This window comes from Muscardinus avellanarius (assembly GCF_963383645.1).
Source record: "Muscardinus avellanarius genome assembly, chromosome: Y".
In the NCBI taxonomy this organism is placed as follows: Eukaryota; Metazoa; Chordata; class Mammalia; order Rodentia; family Gliridae; genus Muscardinus; species Muscardinus avellanarius.
In genome coordinates, this window is record NC_137809.1 from 9,522,106 (window position 1) to 9,536,545 (window position 14,440).

Consider the following 14,440-nt stretch of genomic DNA (forward strand, 5'->3'; position numbering starts at 1 on the left):
TTCAGAAGTAAAATACCTCTGGGTTCAATCTCCAGTATTGCAAAACAAAATTAAAAATCACAGGATGGGTCTGAAGGTGTATGCTTATAATCCCAGTATTTGGGAGGCTGATACAGGAGGATCAGAGGTTCAAGGACAGCCTCAGCAAGTAGTCAACAATTAGGTGAGACCCTGTTTCAAATTAAAGAATATAAAAATAGGGTTGTGGTTGTAGCTTGGAAGTAAATGCCCCTAGGTTCAATCCTCAGTACCAGACACACACACACACACACACACACACACACACACACACACACACACACACACGAACAGTACATTAGCCTATGTTGAAATCCATTTTATTCATGTTTTTTAAAGTAAGGAAAAGGAAACCATAATGGTGAACATGTAAATTTATTGTTCAAATAAGAGAATTGCAGGTATGTTTTAAGAATGTTTCAACACAAATTTTAGTAAAAATTATTCTGCAAGATCTCATTCTCCTTTTGTAAGATTAGTTATAGTTGGGATGGTGTTGGTATAATGAGGAAGGCTGATGAGTTGACCTTGAAAGTGAGGGAACAGATGTGCCAGTAACCATAGGCATTGGGAACCATGGGTTCCTAGGTTGTAGCAAGCTAGAAACAGGAGCCTCATTGGGTGATAAATCAGGATATCTAGTTTGAATAGAAGGCTCCATTGTCAATCCAAAATAGCTGTTTGGTATGGGAGATAGGATGTGGTACTGAGAAGTAGAATTTGTAATGAAATTCACAATGTGCCCATTTGCTTGACTGTAGCTGCTATGTGAGCTTGTCTGAAAGGTGGCCAAATGATTTAAAATGGCATGTTGATCTGTTACAATTTGTTCTGGTGGTCTTACTGAAGTTGATGATGGGGGAGAGAAATCACTTCTGATTAAATCAGTTGTATTAGCAATTCTCTGGCTGGTAGAGGGCTTCTTTGTTGGAGGCACATTTAAATTTGTAGGGGTCGAAAATAGATTTCCTCCACTAGTTTCAGCAAGTAAACCAGAATTACGGTTATCCTTGTTACCCCCTGCTCTGAGGTGCTTGAAAACTGGAACTAATGAAGTAGATACTGGAGAAGCATTTTTGATCCCAACTCTTCTTTTCATTCTTGCTAAAAGTTGGGGACAACCTCGTTTAAAATTTGGATTATGATAGAACTGTAACTGAAAACAAAGGAAAAAGTTATTTAGTTACATTTTTTACCAAGAGACTATAACAAATTACAGATTTAATTTTAAAACTTTTAGTTTCAAAGCAATGCATATTTCAGTGATGCATATGCATTGTTGACTATTTCTTAATAGGTACTTAAGGGAAACAACAATAAATGCAATTCCATTAAGAGGCTTTTGCATCTTATTTTTATATACTTCCCTGATATGATTCAAAGTTGCTAGCAAAATTTCTTAAATATCTTTATCTGTTTAATGTCAATCTTTACTCAGTAATTTGAAATAAAGTTTACTTTTATCTTTCATGTAACTTTCAAATCTGATTTTACTTCACATATTACCACATGTACAAAATTAGCACCATCCATATTCCCTACATAAGTGATAATGGGAAAAATTAATACCTTGCTTAAAAGAGATACTTCTTTTTCTTCTGCCAGAAAGTCAGCTAGAGAAGCAGATCTTTGAAAATTCTGTCGCATTTTACTAAATCCATATAGATTAAGCTGTCGAACCAAACTTTTCATGCTATCAGTTTCGAATATTCTGAAAGGGGCCTTTCTGTCCAAAACTTCTTTTTTAAAGAGTTCTTCATCAATCACTATGGAAGTTCCATCTTCATCCCACCAAATTGACTTAAATTTGTCACTTTCAACTATTTTCCAGAGTTTTCTGGGAAAAGTCAGAGAAAGAAAATCATTATCTTCATCAGGTTCAGAGGCATAAAATGTGTAACGTGGTCTTTTTATCAAAGACCCCTGAGATAAAACTTGGAAAGCATTCTCTTCAATCATGGATCGTAAGTCTGAGTCCTCAGTGAGTGTGTGATCACACAACAAAGATCTGATGGAGGTTTCTGAACTAGTTGATCCATCTTCATGAGAAACATCTTGAATTTCTGAAGAAACTTGTGCCATCTCAAATAAGTTTTTCCTAAGCTGCTCTTCCCATCTGCATGGTTTTGAACACTGCAGCTTCAAGTAAATGCTGCTTCAATAGGCCTATACAGTTAAACTACCATAAGGCTCACAATGGTTTTCAGCCTGTGTAGCTATGACATCACAAGATGACTCTTGTCTCCTAGCAATTAATATATAACATGCAGCCTGAAGTGTTTCCTTACCACTCTGAAATTTATCTAGTTAGGGTAAAATTTAGACTGATTACCTACATAGTATGAAATTCAAAATCCCATCCATACAGGATCTTGAAGACAAATAAGTAAAAAATTAAAAAAACTTTCTCAGTTCCTGAAATAAAAATCATTTTCTTCCTTACATGCACACTTGTATTAGAAAGGTCTTAGGAGTATAGGGTCTGGCAGTTGGAAAAGTGTGGGATAGAGGAAAGAATGAAACAAAACTTAACAAATCACGGAAGTGAAACAAACATTACTTAAAAAGCTGACAACTTAGAACTTTAGTTCAGAGCCTGTATATAAAAAAGGTAGGCCAGGAAGCTAGAAAACAGGTTAATTCATTTTAGGGAAAAGGAGATAAAATCCCAGAGATATTTTATCTCTGAGGTATATCCCCAGCCTTTTTTATTTTTTATTTTGAAAGAGGGTCTTGGTAAGTTGCTGAGGGTCTCACTAAATTGCTGAGATTAGTCTTGAGTCTGTGAATGATTCTTAGTCTCAAACTGGGATTTTTAGCCTCATAAGAATAAGGGATTAAAGGTATGAGCCACTGCTCCCAGCTGAAAAACATTTTTTTCCAAGAGACAAATTTAATAAATGTACAGTTTTATATATAATGCAATTATCATACACTGTAAAGTATTTGCTCTTATTTTATACACTCAGATATGTTTGAAATACTTCTTAAGGCTACAAACAACAGAAAATCAGGAATATATTCAACACTTACAAAAAGTTCATATGATAAAGTGATATAGTATAAATGACCATTTTCTTTCAACGCCTCAAAAGATGTATGTAAGCTTTTTATATAAGTAATAACACAAATGATCACATCTTGATACCCCTTATATTATTTGTACTGTATAAGACTATTATTATTTTTTACATAACATTTTTCTGCTTTTTAATAATGCATTGTTTTTGCGATACTGAGGATGAAATCTGGTGCATTTTACTTCTGAGCAACATCCCCAGCCCTATTTTTTATTGTATTTATTTATTTATTTATTTATTTATTTATTTATTTATTTATTTATTTATTTTTGGTGGTACTGGGGATGGAACCCTTCTACCTCTGGGCTACACTCCCAGACCAATTTTTATATTTTATTTGAAAACAGGGTCTCTTAATCCCAAGGCTGGATTAAGAATCTTCGTGATCCTCCTGTTTCTGCCTCCTACGCACAGGGATTATAAGCAGGTACCAACACGCCCAGCTATTTTTGTTGTTTTTAATTTTATTTTTATTGTAATTTTTATTTTATTTTATTTTTTGGTGGTACTGGGGGTGGAACCCAGAGGCTTTCTACCTCCAGGCTATACTCCCAGACCTATTTTATACTTTATTTGGAAACAGGGTCCACTAAATTGCTGAGAGCCTCACTAAGTAGTTGAGGCTGGTTTTGAACCTCTGGGATCCTCCTGTCTCACATTCCCAAACACAGGGATTACAAGTGTGCACCACCATGTCCAGCTAGTCTCTATTTTTGAAACAGTTGTGAAAAGCCTCACTAAGTAGCTGTTTCAGGTTTTCAAGTACTTTGATCATAGGCATGTACCACCATGACAGCCAAATGGTATTCTTTCTATTTTTTATGTTTATTTTAATTTTTGCGGTACTGGGGGTGGGACCCAGGGGCATTCTACCTCTGAGTTACACCCCAGCCCTATTTTTTATTCTTTATTTTAAAACAGGGTCTCACTAAGTTGCAAAGGGCCTCACTAAGTAGCTGAGGATGTCTTCAAATTGTGATCCTCTGGTCTTAGTCCTCAGCCTCCCAAATGCTGGGATGACAAGCATGCGCCACCATTCCTAGCCAGATTATATTATTATTATTATTATTATTATTATTATTATTATTATTATTATTATTATTATTATTATTATTTTGTAGTACTAGGGGTGGAACACAAGGGCATTCTACCTTTGAGTTACATCCCATCCCTATTTTTTATTCTTTGTTTTAAAACAAGTTCTGAAAGGTTTGCAAAGGGCCTCACTAAGTAGCTGAGGCTGTCTGCGAATCGAGATTCTCCTGTTTTAACCTCCCAAATTCTGGGACTACAAACCTGTGCCACTATGCCCAAATGATATTTTTTTGTTTGTTTGTTTTTTGTTTTGGTGGTACTGGGGTTCCTGGAAGCACTTCTACCTCCAGACTTCACTCCCAGACCTATTTTATTTATTTATTTATTTATTTTTGGTGGTACTGGGGTTCCTGGAAGCCCTTCTACCTCCGGGCTACACTCCCAGAACTATTTTTACATTTTCATTTTTGGAAACAGGGTCTCCTAAGCCAGCGCGCGCGGCTGGCTTCGAACCTGCGCGATCCTCCTGTCTCTGCCTCCCAAGCGCGGGGATTACAAGCGTGCGCCACCACGCCCGGCTACTCCCAGACCTATTTTATACTTTTTTATTTGGAAACAGGGTCTCTTAAGCCAGCGAGGCTGGCTTCGAATCTGTGCGATTCTCCTGTCTCTGCCTCCCAAGCGCGGGGATCACAAGCGTGTGCCACCATGCCCAGCATCAGATGATATTCTTTAGGAATAATTTTTGTATTGCACAGTATAGTAGAACAGGAATTGTAATGTAATCTTAGTATTGAATAGGAAGTTCCTCCTCTGAAAAATAGGTATGTCCTCTTTCTAGAAAAAAGCTATATATGTTTGTGCCTCAAATAAATATAAGCCAGCCTTGGTGGTGCACATCTATAATTGTAGTACTTGAGAGGGTGAGACAGGAGTACCACAGGTTTGAGGATATATCTCAGCAAGGTTCTCACCCAACTTAATGAGATTCTGTATTAAAAAAAAAAAAATAGAGCCGGTCATGCTTGTAATCCTAGCATTCAGGAGGTGGAGACTGAAGGATCTCGGTTCGCAGACAGCCACAGTTACTTGGGGAGACCATTCAGAACTCAGTAAGATCCTCTTTCAAAAATAAAGAATAAAAAATAGGGCTGGGAGTGTAGCATGGAGGGAGAATGCCCCTGGGTTCCATCCCCAGTATCCAAAACAAAAACAAAACAAAACAAAACAAAACAAAAAAGTTGCTCGTGGTGGCACATGCTTGTAATCCCAGCATTCAGGAGGCTGAGACAGGAAGACCGAGATTCATAGTCAGACTCAGCTACTTAGTGAGGCCTTTTACAATTCAGTAAGACCCTGTTTCAAAAAATAAAGAATAAAAAATTGGGTTGAGGGTGGAGCTCAGAGGCTCAGAAGCAGAATGCCCCTGGGTTCCATCTCCAATACCACACACACACACAAAAAAAATTGGAGTATAGGTATATTACCACAAGATACTGATATATAAATTGCTCATCAGGGCATTTTCTTGATTTTGCTGTTTGAAGGACATACAGCTTCTTTGTGAGGATGACTAATGTCAGGCATGGTGTACACATCTGTAATTCTAGTACTTGGGAGGCAGAGACAGGAGGATAGCATTTTGAAGTCTAGTCTCAGAAATCTTAGGACCTTAGCAACATCAGTATTTGGGAGGCTGAGACAGAAAAATTGAAGATTTGCAGCCAGCCTCTGCAACTTAGTGAGAGCTTCCACAAATTAGTAAGATCCTACTACAAAATAAAAAATAGCAATGGTTGTTTATCTGAGAGATAAAATGTCCCTGGTTTCAATCCCTAGTACCACAAATATAATGTAAGTTGGTGAAGATATAGGGGGAAAGGAGCACTCGTAATTTTGAATACTTTATAGTAAATTTGCTTTTTTTTCTATCATTGTAAAGATTTTCTGGGATGGGAGATTTATTTTTCTTTTTTGTGCTGCTGGGTATGGAACCTAGGGACATTTTACCTCTGAGGTACACCCCAGCCCTATGTTTTACTATTTAAATTTTTTTAATTTTTATTTTTATATGGTAATAATACTTTTTCAGTGGTACTGGGGATTGAACCCAGGGGTGTTCTACCTCTGGGCTATACCCTTAGCCCTATATATATATTTTTTATGGGTCTGAGGTTGGAATCCAGGGGCATTCTACCTCCAAACTATACCCCTTGCCATATATATATGTGTGTGTGTGTGTGTATATATATATATATATATATATATATATATATATATATATATATATTTGTTCTTTATTTTGAAACAGGGTCACACTGAGTTGCAGAACCTCACTAAGTAGCTGAGGTTACTGGTGAACTGTGATCCTTTGGTCTCAGCCTTCTGAACGCTGGGATTACAAGCATGTGCCACCATGCCTGGCTTCCTAGCCCTATTTTATACTTTATTTGGAAACGGTCTCACTGAGTTGCTGAGAGCCTCACTAAGTAGCTGAGGCTGGCCTCGAACCTGCGCGATCCTCCTGTCTCAGCCTCCCAAGCGCAGGGATTACAAGTGTATGCCACCATACTCAGCATTTTTTTTTTAATGTAGATCATATTGAAAATGGCATACATTTAGATAGTGCATGGTGCCCTCTCTCCCTACCCCTTCTTTCCCTTCTCCCTCCCAAAAATGAGTGTCCAGGTTGATCGTGCTCCATTTATACTTTTATACAAATTCAAATGTAGCTCCCCCATTAATCAACCTCAGCCTTTTTCCTCTCCTACCCTTTTATTCTAGCTTTGCTGAGGTTTCTCCCTTCCTTATCTGGAGTCTTATTCTTTATTTTGAAACAGAGGCTCACTAAGTTTTGGAGGGCCTTGCTAAGTATCCGAGACTGGCCGTGAACTTGTGTTCCTTCTGTTTTAGCCTCCTAGGTACTGGGGTTACAAGCATGTGCCACCACGCCCACCTGAGATTTTGTTTTAGTTGTGTTTCTTCAAATGAGAAATATGGATGCATGTAGGAAGAAGGTAGAAAAAAACTGAACAATAGAAAGGTAAGGGAAGTAGTGTTGAACTAGAAAGTTGAAAAGTAGAAATTGTATTCTTAGAAATAGAGGTGACTAGCCAGGCGTGGTGGCGCACGCTTGTAATCCCAGCATTCGGGAGGCTGAGACCGGAGAATCACGGTTCCGGACCGCGGACAGCCTCAGCCACTTAGGCCCTCTGCAACTCAGTGAGACCCGGTTTCAAAATAAAGATTAAAAAATAGGGGAGAGGGTGTAGCTTGGAGGTCAAATGCCCCTGGGTTCCATCCCCAGACTCACAAAAAAAAAAAAAAAAATAGAGGTGACTGAAACTGGGCATGGTGGGTGGTTGAGACAGAAGGATCACAGGTTGACAGAAGGATCACAGGTTTGAGGAAAACCTTGGCAACATAGTGAGAGTTTTATCAACCTAGAGAGACTATTTGCAAACAAAAAATAAAACAGGGCTGCAGGTATAGCGTAGAGGTGTCCCTGAGTTCAATTTCCAGTACCACCAAAAAAAAGAAAGAGTAGGAAAGGAATGAAGAAAGGTGACTAGATGGTAAAGTCTCTCAAAACTCCATGTTTAGATGACTGTTCTCTATGGAATTCACAGTTATGAGCAAAACCACTTTTTGACAAATTCCAAAACATTTGAGTGGGCCGGGTGTAGTGGCACATGCTTGTAATCCCAGGCTTCATGAACTCTTGAGTTACATTCAATATAACTCCAAATAGGAAGTTTGGTGTCTGTCCTTAAAATTGCCTTCAGCCGGGCATGGTAGCGCATGCTTGTAATCCCTGTGCTTGGGAGGGTGAGACAGGAGGATTGTGCAAGTTAGTGAAGCTCTTAAGCAACTTAGTGAGACCCTGTTTCCAAATAAAATATAAAATAGTTTTGGGAGTATAGCCCGAAGGTAGAAAAGCCCCTGGGTTCTACCCCCAGAACCACAACAAACAAACATTTTGAGTGGTCTTTCTGTGGACATTCATGAGCAACCTGCCCATCTTCTTGTATCAGCTTCTTCAACTTTTATTGATTTATTGTAATTTACATCATAATGAAGTCGGGAATGGTAGAAACATACTTGCACATGTCACTTGGTATGCTTCCCTCCAAATCCTATGCAGCTATCCAGCTTCTTCCCTTTCCTTGTACATATTACTAAATTGTGGTGGCTGGCTGCAATCCAAGAATCCTCCTGTATCTGCCTTCGAAATACTAAGATTTCAGACACTCACTACTGTGCCCAGCTCTTCATCATGTCTTCTTTTCCCCTTTCTATGTCCCTCCCCAAGTTTTCACTATTTTAGTACCTTTCCTCATTTATCTGATATTACTTTTGTTTCTTAATTTCTTTTTAGCTTCTACATAGAGAAAACATACCACATACTACTTTTGGAGACTGGCAAATCTCATTTAGCATAATATTATTTTAATTTTTTTTTAGTGTATGTGGTACTGGGAAATGGAACCCCCTCTGCCTCTGAGCTACATCTCTAGCTCTATTTTATTTTTATTTATTTATTTTTGTGGTACTGGGGATGGAACCATGGGGCATTCTACCTCAGAGCTACACCTTCAGCCCTACTTTTTATACTTAATTTGAAACAAGGTCTCAATAAGTTGAAGAGGGCCTCACTAAGTAGTTGAGGCTGTCCACAAACTGCAATCCTCGGGTCTCAGCCTCTGGAATGCTGGGATTACAAGCGTGCGCCACCACTCACCACTTACTTTTTTTGTTGAAACAGGTCAACTAGGTTGCTTTTTTTTTTTTTTTTTGGTAACACATACATGTTTTTATTCCTGAGAATATTGGTTGATCCCATCTCTTTGCTATTAAACTGTGTATTTTGATGTGTGTGTATGGTACTGGGGATTGTATCCAGGTGCCTTCTACCTCTGAGTTATACTATACTCCCAGCCCATTTTATTCCTGTTTTATTTTATTTATTTATTTATTTATTTATTTATTTATTTATTTATTTATTTATTTATTTATTTATTTATTTGTGTGTGTGTTTTCCTGGGAGCCCTTCTACCTCCAGGCTACACTCCAGACCTATTTTATATTTTTATTTGGAAACAGGGTCTCTTAAACCAGCGTGGCTGGCTTCAAACCAGCGTGCTTCTCCTGTCTCCACCTCCCAAGTGTGGGGATTACAAGTGTGCACCACCACGCCCGCATTATTTCTGTTTTTTTTTTTTTTTTTTGTGGTACTGGGGTTCCTGGAAGCCCTTCTACCTCCGGGCTACACTCCCAGACCTATTTTTACATTTTTTAGAAACAGGGTCTTCTAAACCAGCACGCGCGTGCGGCTGGCTTGGAACCTGCGCCATCCTCCTGTCTCCGCCTCCCAAGCGGGGATTACAAGCGTGCGCCACCACGCCCGGCTACGTATTTTAAACTTTAAATATACTTTCAAGAGCTATACTCCTTCATATACTCCTTAATAAAAACATAACAGTAAAACACCTTTCTTCCTTAGAGCTATGTAGTTAATTGATGAGTTCTACCAATGCTGTTTGAGAAATGATAATGATGTTGATACATTTTTTCCTTTTCATCATGTAGCAACAGTACGTTTGTGTCAGCAGTCAATTCTATTTTAAAGAGACTTAAATAAAAGGAAAAAAATCTTAAAAATTAAACCATGTAGTTAGCATTTTCAGTCTTGGTCTCACCTGTGGTAGCCATTTGGTACACACACACACACACACACACACACACACACACACACACACAGTATTAATAGGATTGAACTTAGGGCATTCTACCTCTGAGCTGTACTCCCTTTCCTATTTTTGTTTTTTGAAACAGGGTCTCACTAGATTGATGAGAGTCTTATTACTTGCTGAGGCTGGCCTCAAACTTGTGATCTCAGCCTCCCATGTAGTGGGGTGACAAGGTGTGAACCACCATGCTAGGCTGATAAACTACAATTTTATGTGCAGTAAAAGCCCTTAAATTTATTTTAAAATTTGTCATGATAATTATTTGTGAAAAATAAATAGCTAGAGTCATGAATGTAATAAAATTAGCTTACTTATCCTTATTAAAATATATAACTGCATAAAAACTGATAGCTTTTTTAGTGTATCTCAAATACAGTCATCTTCAAGTACAAAACTTGTAACTCATTTTGTGTTTGTAAAACATTGAAGTATTAGGTTTCCTAGATACCTATTACTTACTGAATTAGAATCTAATTTTTTTCAATGATTATTACTACAAGGACTTTTAAAGTTCTAAATTCTGAAGGGCGGTGTTTTAGTGAAATTTCCTACTGCTGTCTCTTGAATTAATATATATGAAGAGAGGAAAAATAGGGTAAAACTCTGTTATGTTTATTTTGTATCTACAAAATCTTGCTTAGTGTTAAGACACACCACCAGAAAAAAATTCTTGGTTAATTGCTTATTACCAAAATATCTATAAAGCAATTATTTAGTTAATGATTTTTCCATTTTTTCAATGACTTAATGAATTAATATCACTAATTTTCATATTTTAAGCTAATGTTAATGCCATGCTTTTTCTCTTATTCTACTATTATGACAGTGTGTTAGAAATTCTAATAATAATAATAATTATTTTTATGTGTGTGGGGGGTACTGGTAATTGAGCCCAGCAGTATGCCTCCAACTTACATCCCCAGCTTTATTTCATTTTTATTTTGAAACAGGATCTCGCCAGGTTGAAGAAAGTCTCACTGCTTGCTGAGGTTGTCCTCAAATCTGAGGTCTTCCTGTCTTAGTCTCTGGTACTGGGACTACAAGTGTGTATCACCACGACAAGCTTTTAATTATTTAAATATTCTTTCTATTGATATTTTTCTCAGATTTGGCTATGTCATGAGAGACTCTTGTTTTTAGCTGGGTGTGGTGGCACACACTGATAATCCCACTACTTGGGAGGCTGAGACAGTATTGCAGGTTCTCAAACAGCCTCAGCTACTTAGTGAGGTTCTCAGAAACTTAATGAGACTTAGTGATGCACGCTTGTAATCCCTGTGCTTGGGAGGCAGAGACAGAGCATCGCCCGGGTTCGAAGCCAGCCGCGCTGGTTTAAGAGACCCTGTTTCCAAATTAAAAAATATAAAATAGGTCTGGGAGTGTAGCCTGGAGGTAGAAGGGTTTCCAGGATCCCCAGTACCACCAAAACCAAAACAAAAACAAAGAAAAAGAATAAAATATAGGTCTGAGTGTGTAGCTTAGAGGTAGAATGCTTCTAGGTTCAATCCCCAGGGCTTCAAAAAACAAACAAAAAAAGACTTGTGTGGGTTTTTTTTCCCTAGTTTAAGTTAATGGTATATTACATTATTGTTACATACATTACATAAATAATTGTACATTACATTATTACTCCTAATATTGGGCTGAATGACTCATCTGTGATGAACATGTCAGTAACAGTTATATGTTTCTAGAATTCTTAAAACTTTTATTATATTATATTTAATTTATTTAAAAACTTTTATTTTATTTTACTTTATATTTTTGTGGGCTGAGGATGGAACCCAAGGAATTTTACCTCTGAGTTATACTCAAACCCTATTTTATTTTTTATTTTTGGTTCTGGACTGGGGATTGAACCCAAAGACATCCTATCTTCGACCTACATCCCTAAGCCTCTCTAACCTGCTGAGGATGGGTATGAATCTTTGATCTACCTGTCTCAACCTTCTATGTACTGGAATTACAGTTGTGTGCCATCACACCTGCCTCTATTTGATTTTTTTATTTTGAAATAGAGAGTTGATAAGTTGCAGAGGCTGGACTTGAACCTTTGATCCTCCTGTCTCAGCCTCGCAAATACTGGGATTACAGGCAAGTGCCACCATGTCTTAAAAACTACTTTGTATTTTATTTTAATTAAATTTTATGTATAATAACAGTTGAATTATATTTCTTTATTTTTTTGTGTTGCTGAGGATTGAGCCTAGGGGCATTTTACCTTTGAACTACACTCCCAGCCCTATTTTAACTTTTATTTAAACAGAGTCTCCAAAGTTGCTGAGAGCCTAGCTGTATTACTGAGGCTGGCTCCAAACCTGTGATCTGCCTGTCTCAAACTCCTAAAGTTCTGGGATCAACTAGTTTATAGCAGAAAATGTAAAGGATTGAAGGAAAGGATACTTATTGTGCATTTGAGAATACAAGGTATTTATTATTTATTTATTTATTTATTTATTTATTTATTATTATTATTATTATTTTTTTTTTGCGGGTCTGGGGATGGAACCCAGGGGCATTCGACCTCCGAGCTACACCCCCTGCCCTATTTTTTATTCTTTATTTTGAAACCGGGTCTCACTGAGTTGCAGAGGGCCTCGCTAAGTAGCTGAGGCTGTCCGCGAACCGCGATCCTCCAGGTCTCAGCCTCCCGAATGCTGGGATTATAAGCGTGCACCACACGCCTGGCTAGAATACAAGGAATTTAAAGAAACACAAAGAAATGATGATTTCAAATTATTTCCTATAAGGAAATTGCAAAAAAGAGGATGAAATTACCCAATGCTGGTAAGAATATTTAGAAGTCAACTCATCAGAATTGAAGAAGAATTTAGAAGATGAAAAGACCTTTCATGTTCTTGAATAGGTAAAAATAAACCTTGTCAAAAAGGCTATACTTTCTAAAGCAATATATAGATTCAATGGAATTTTTGATTAAAGTACTAATTATATTTTTCACAAAAGTAGCAAAAACAGTTTTAAGCTGGGAATGGTGGCACATGCTTGTAATCCCAGCACTTGGGAGGCTGAGACAGGAGGATCACACAGATTTAAAACCAGCCTCAGCTACATAGCGAGACTCTCAGAAACTTAGTGAGACCCTGTTTCAAAATAAAATATAAAAGAGGTCTGGGAGTATAGCCCGGAGTAGAAAAATCCCTAGGTTCCACCCTCAGTACCACACACACACAAAAAAAGCAAAAACAGTTATAAAATTTATGTGGAAGCTGGGTATGGTGGCACACACTTTTAATCCCTGTGCTTGAGAGGTGGAGACAGGAGGATCATGCAGGTTTTTTTTTTTTTTTTCCCTGTGGTTCTGGGGGTGGAACCCAGAGGCTTTCTACCACTGGGCTATACTCCCAGACCTATTTTTATATTTTATTTCGAAAAAGGGTCTAAGTTGCTGAGAGCCTCACTCAGTAGCTGAGGCTGGCTTCGAACCTGTGCAATCCTCCTGTCTCAGCCTCCCAAGTGGTGGGATTACAAGCGTGTGCCACCACGCCCAGCTGATCATGCAGGTTTGAAGCCAGCCTCACTGGCTTAAGAGATCCTGTTTCCAAATAAAAATATAAATAGGTCTGGGAGTATAGCCAGGAGGTAGAAGGGTTTCCAGGAACCCCAGGACCACCACAAACACACAAAAATTTATATGGAAGAACAAAATAAGCTGGGCGTGGTGGGTACGCTTGTGATCCCAGCATTTGGGAGGCTGAGACAGGAGGATCGTGGTTTGCGGACAGCCTCAGCTACTTAGTGAGGCCCTCTGCAACTCAGTGAGACCCTGTTTCAAAATAAAGAATAAAAAATAGGGCAGGGGGTGTAGCTCAGAAATAGAATGCCCCTGAGTTCCATCTGCAATACTGCCGAGAGAGAGAGAGAGAGAGAGAGAGAGAGAGAGAGAGAGAGAGAGAGAGAGAGAGAGAGAGAGATAAAGAAAGAGAAAGAAACCCAGAATAACCAAATGATTCAATGATTCTGAGCAATAAGAACCACACGGAAGCCAGGCATGGTGGTGCAATTTGTAATCCCAATATCTGCAAGGCTGAAACAGGAGGATTGCAGGTTTCAGGAAAGCATCACCAAGTAGTGAGACTCTCATCACCTAGCAAAACTCTGTTATAAAATAGGACTGGGTTGTAGCTTAGAGGTAGACTGCCCCTGGTTTCATTCCCTAGTACTGTGGGAGTGGGGAGAAGATCCACACTGGAGATATCACAGTACCCAATTTCGAATTATATTAAAGCGCTATACCAAGAAAAACAGCATTATATTGGTACAAAAACAGAGATATAAAAGATAGAGTAACAAATTCACCAGTTGACTTTTTTTTACAATTGATCCAAAAACATATGTTAGAGAAAGGACAGTTTCTTCAACAAATGGTGCTGAGAAAATTATATATCCATATGTATTATATGTAGAAAACTGAAATTAGAGTTCTGTCTGCACAAAGTCAATTCAAGATGGATTAAACACCTGGAAGTTAGACTCAAAACTATGCAATTACTAGAATAGGGCTAACATGTAGGTAGTGATAGATTTTCTCTGTATATC

The 14,440-nt window shown here is 38.1% G+C and overlaps 1 protein-coding gene across 1 annotated transcript; it reads right to left on the reverse strand.

The window, feature by feature from the left end:
• Positions 1 to 493: 493 nt before the first annotated feature.
• Positions 494 to 2,100, reverse strand: LOC308279542 (heat shock transcription factor, Y-linked-like; the record flags this gene model as incomplete). Its single annotated transcript, XM_080719668.1, has 2 exons — positions 494 to 1,174; positions 1,588 to 2,100. 2 exons carry the CDS (start codon positions 2,098 to 2,100, stop codon positions 494 to 496), a joined length of 1,194 nt encoding a protein of 397 aa, XP_080575794.1.
• Between the last annotated feature and the right edge of the window lie 12,340 nt (positions 2,101 to 14,440).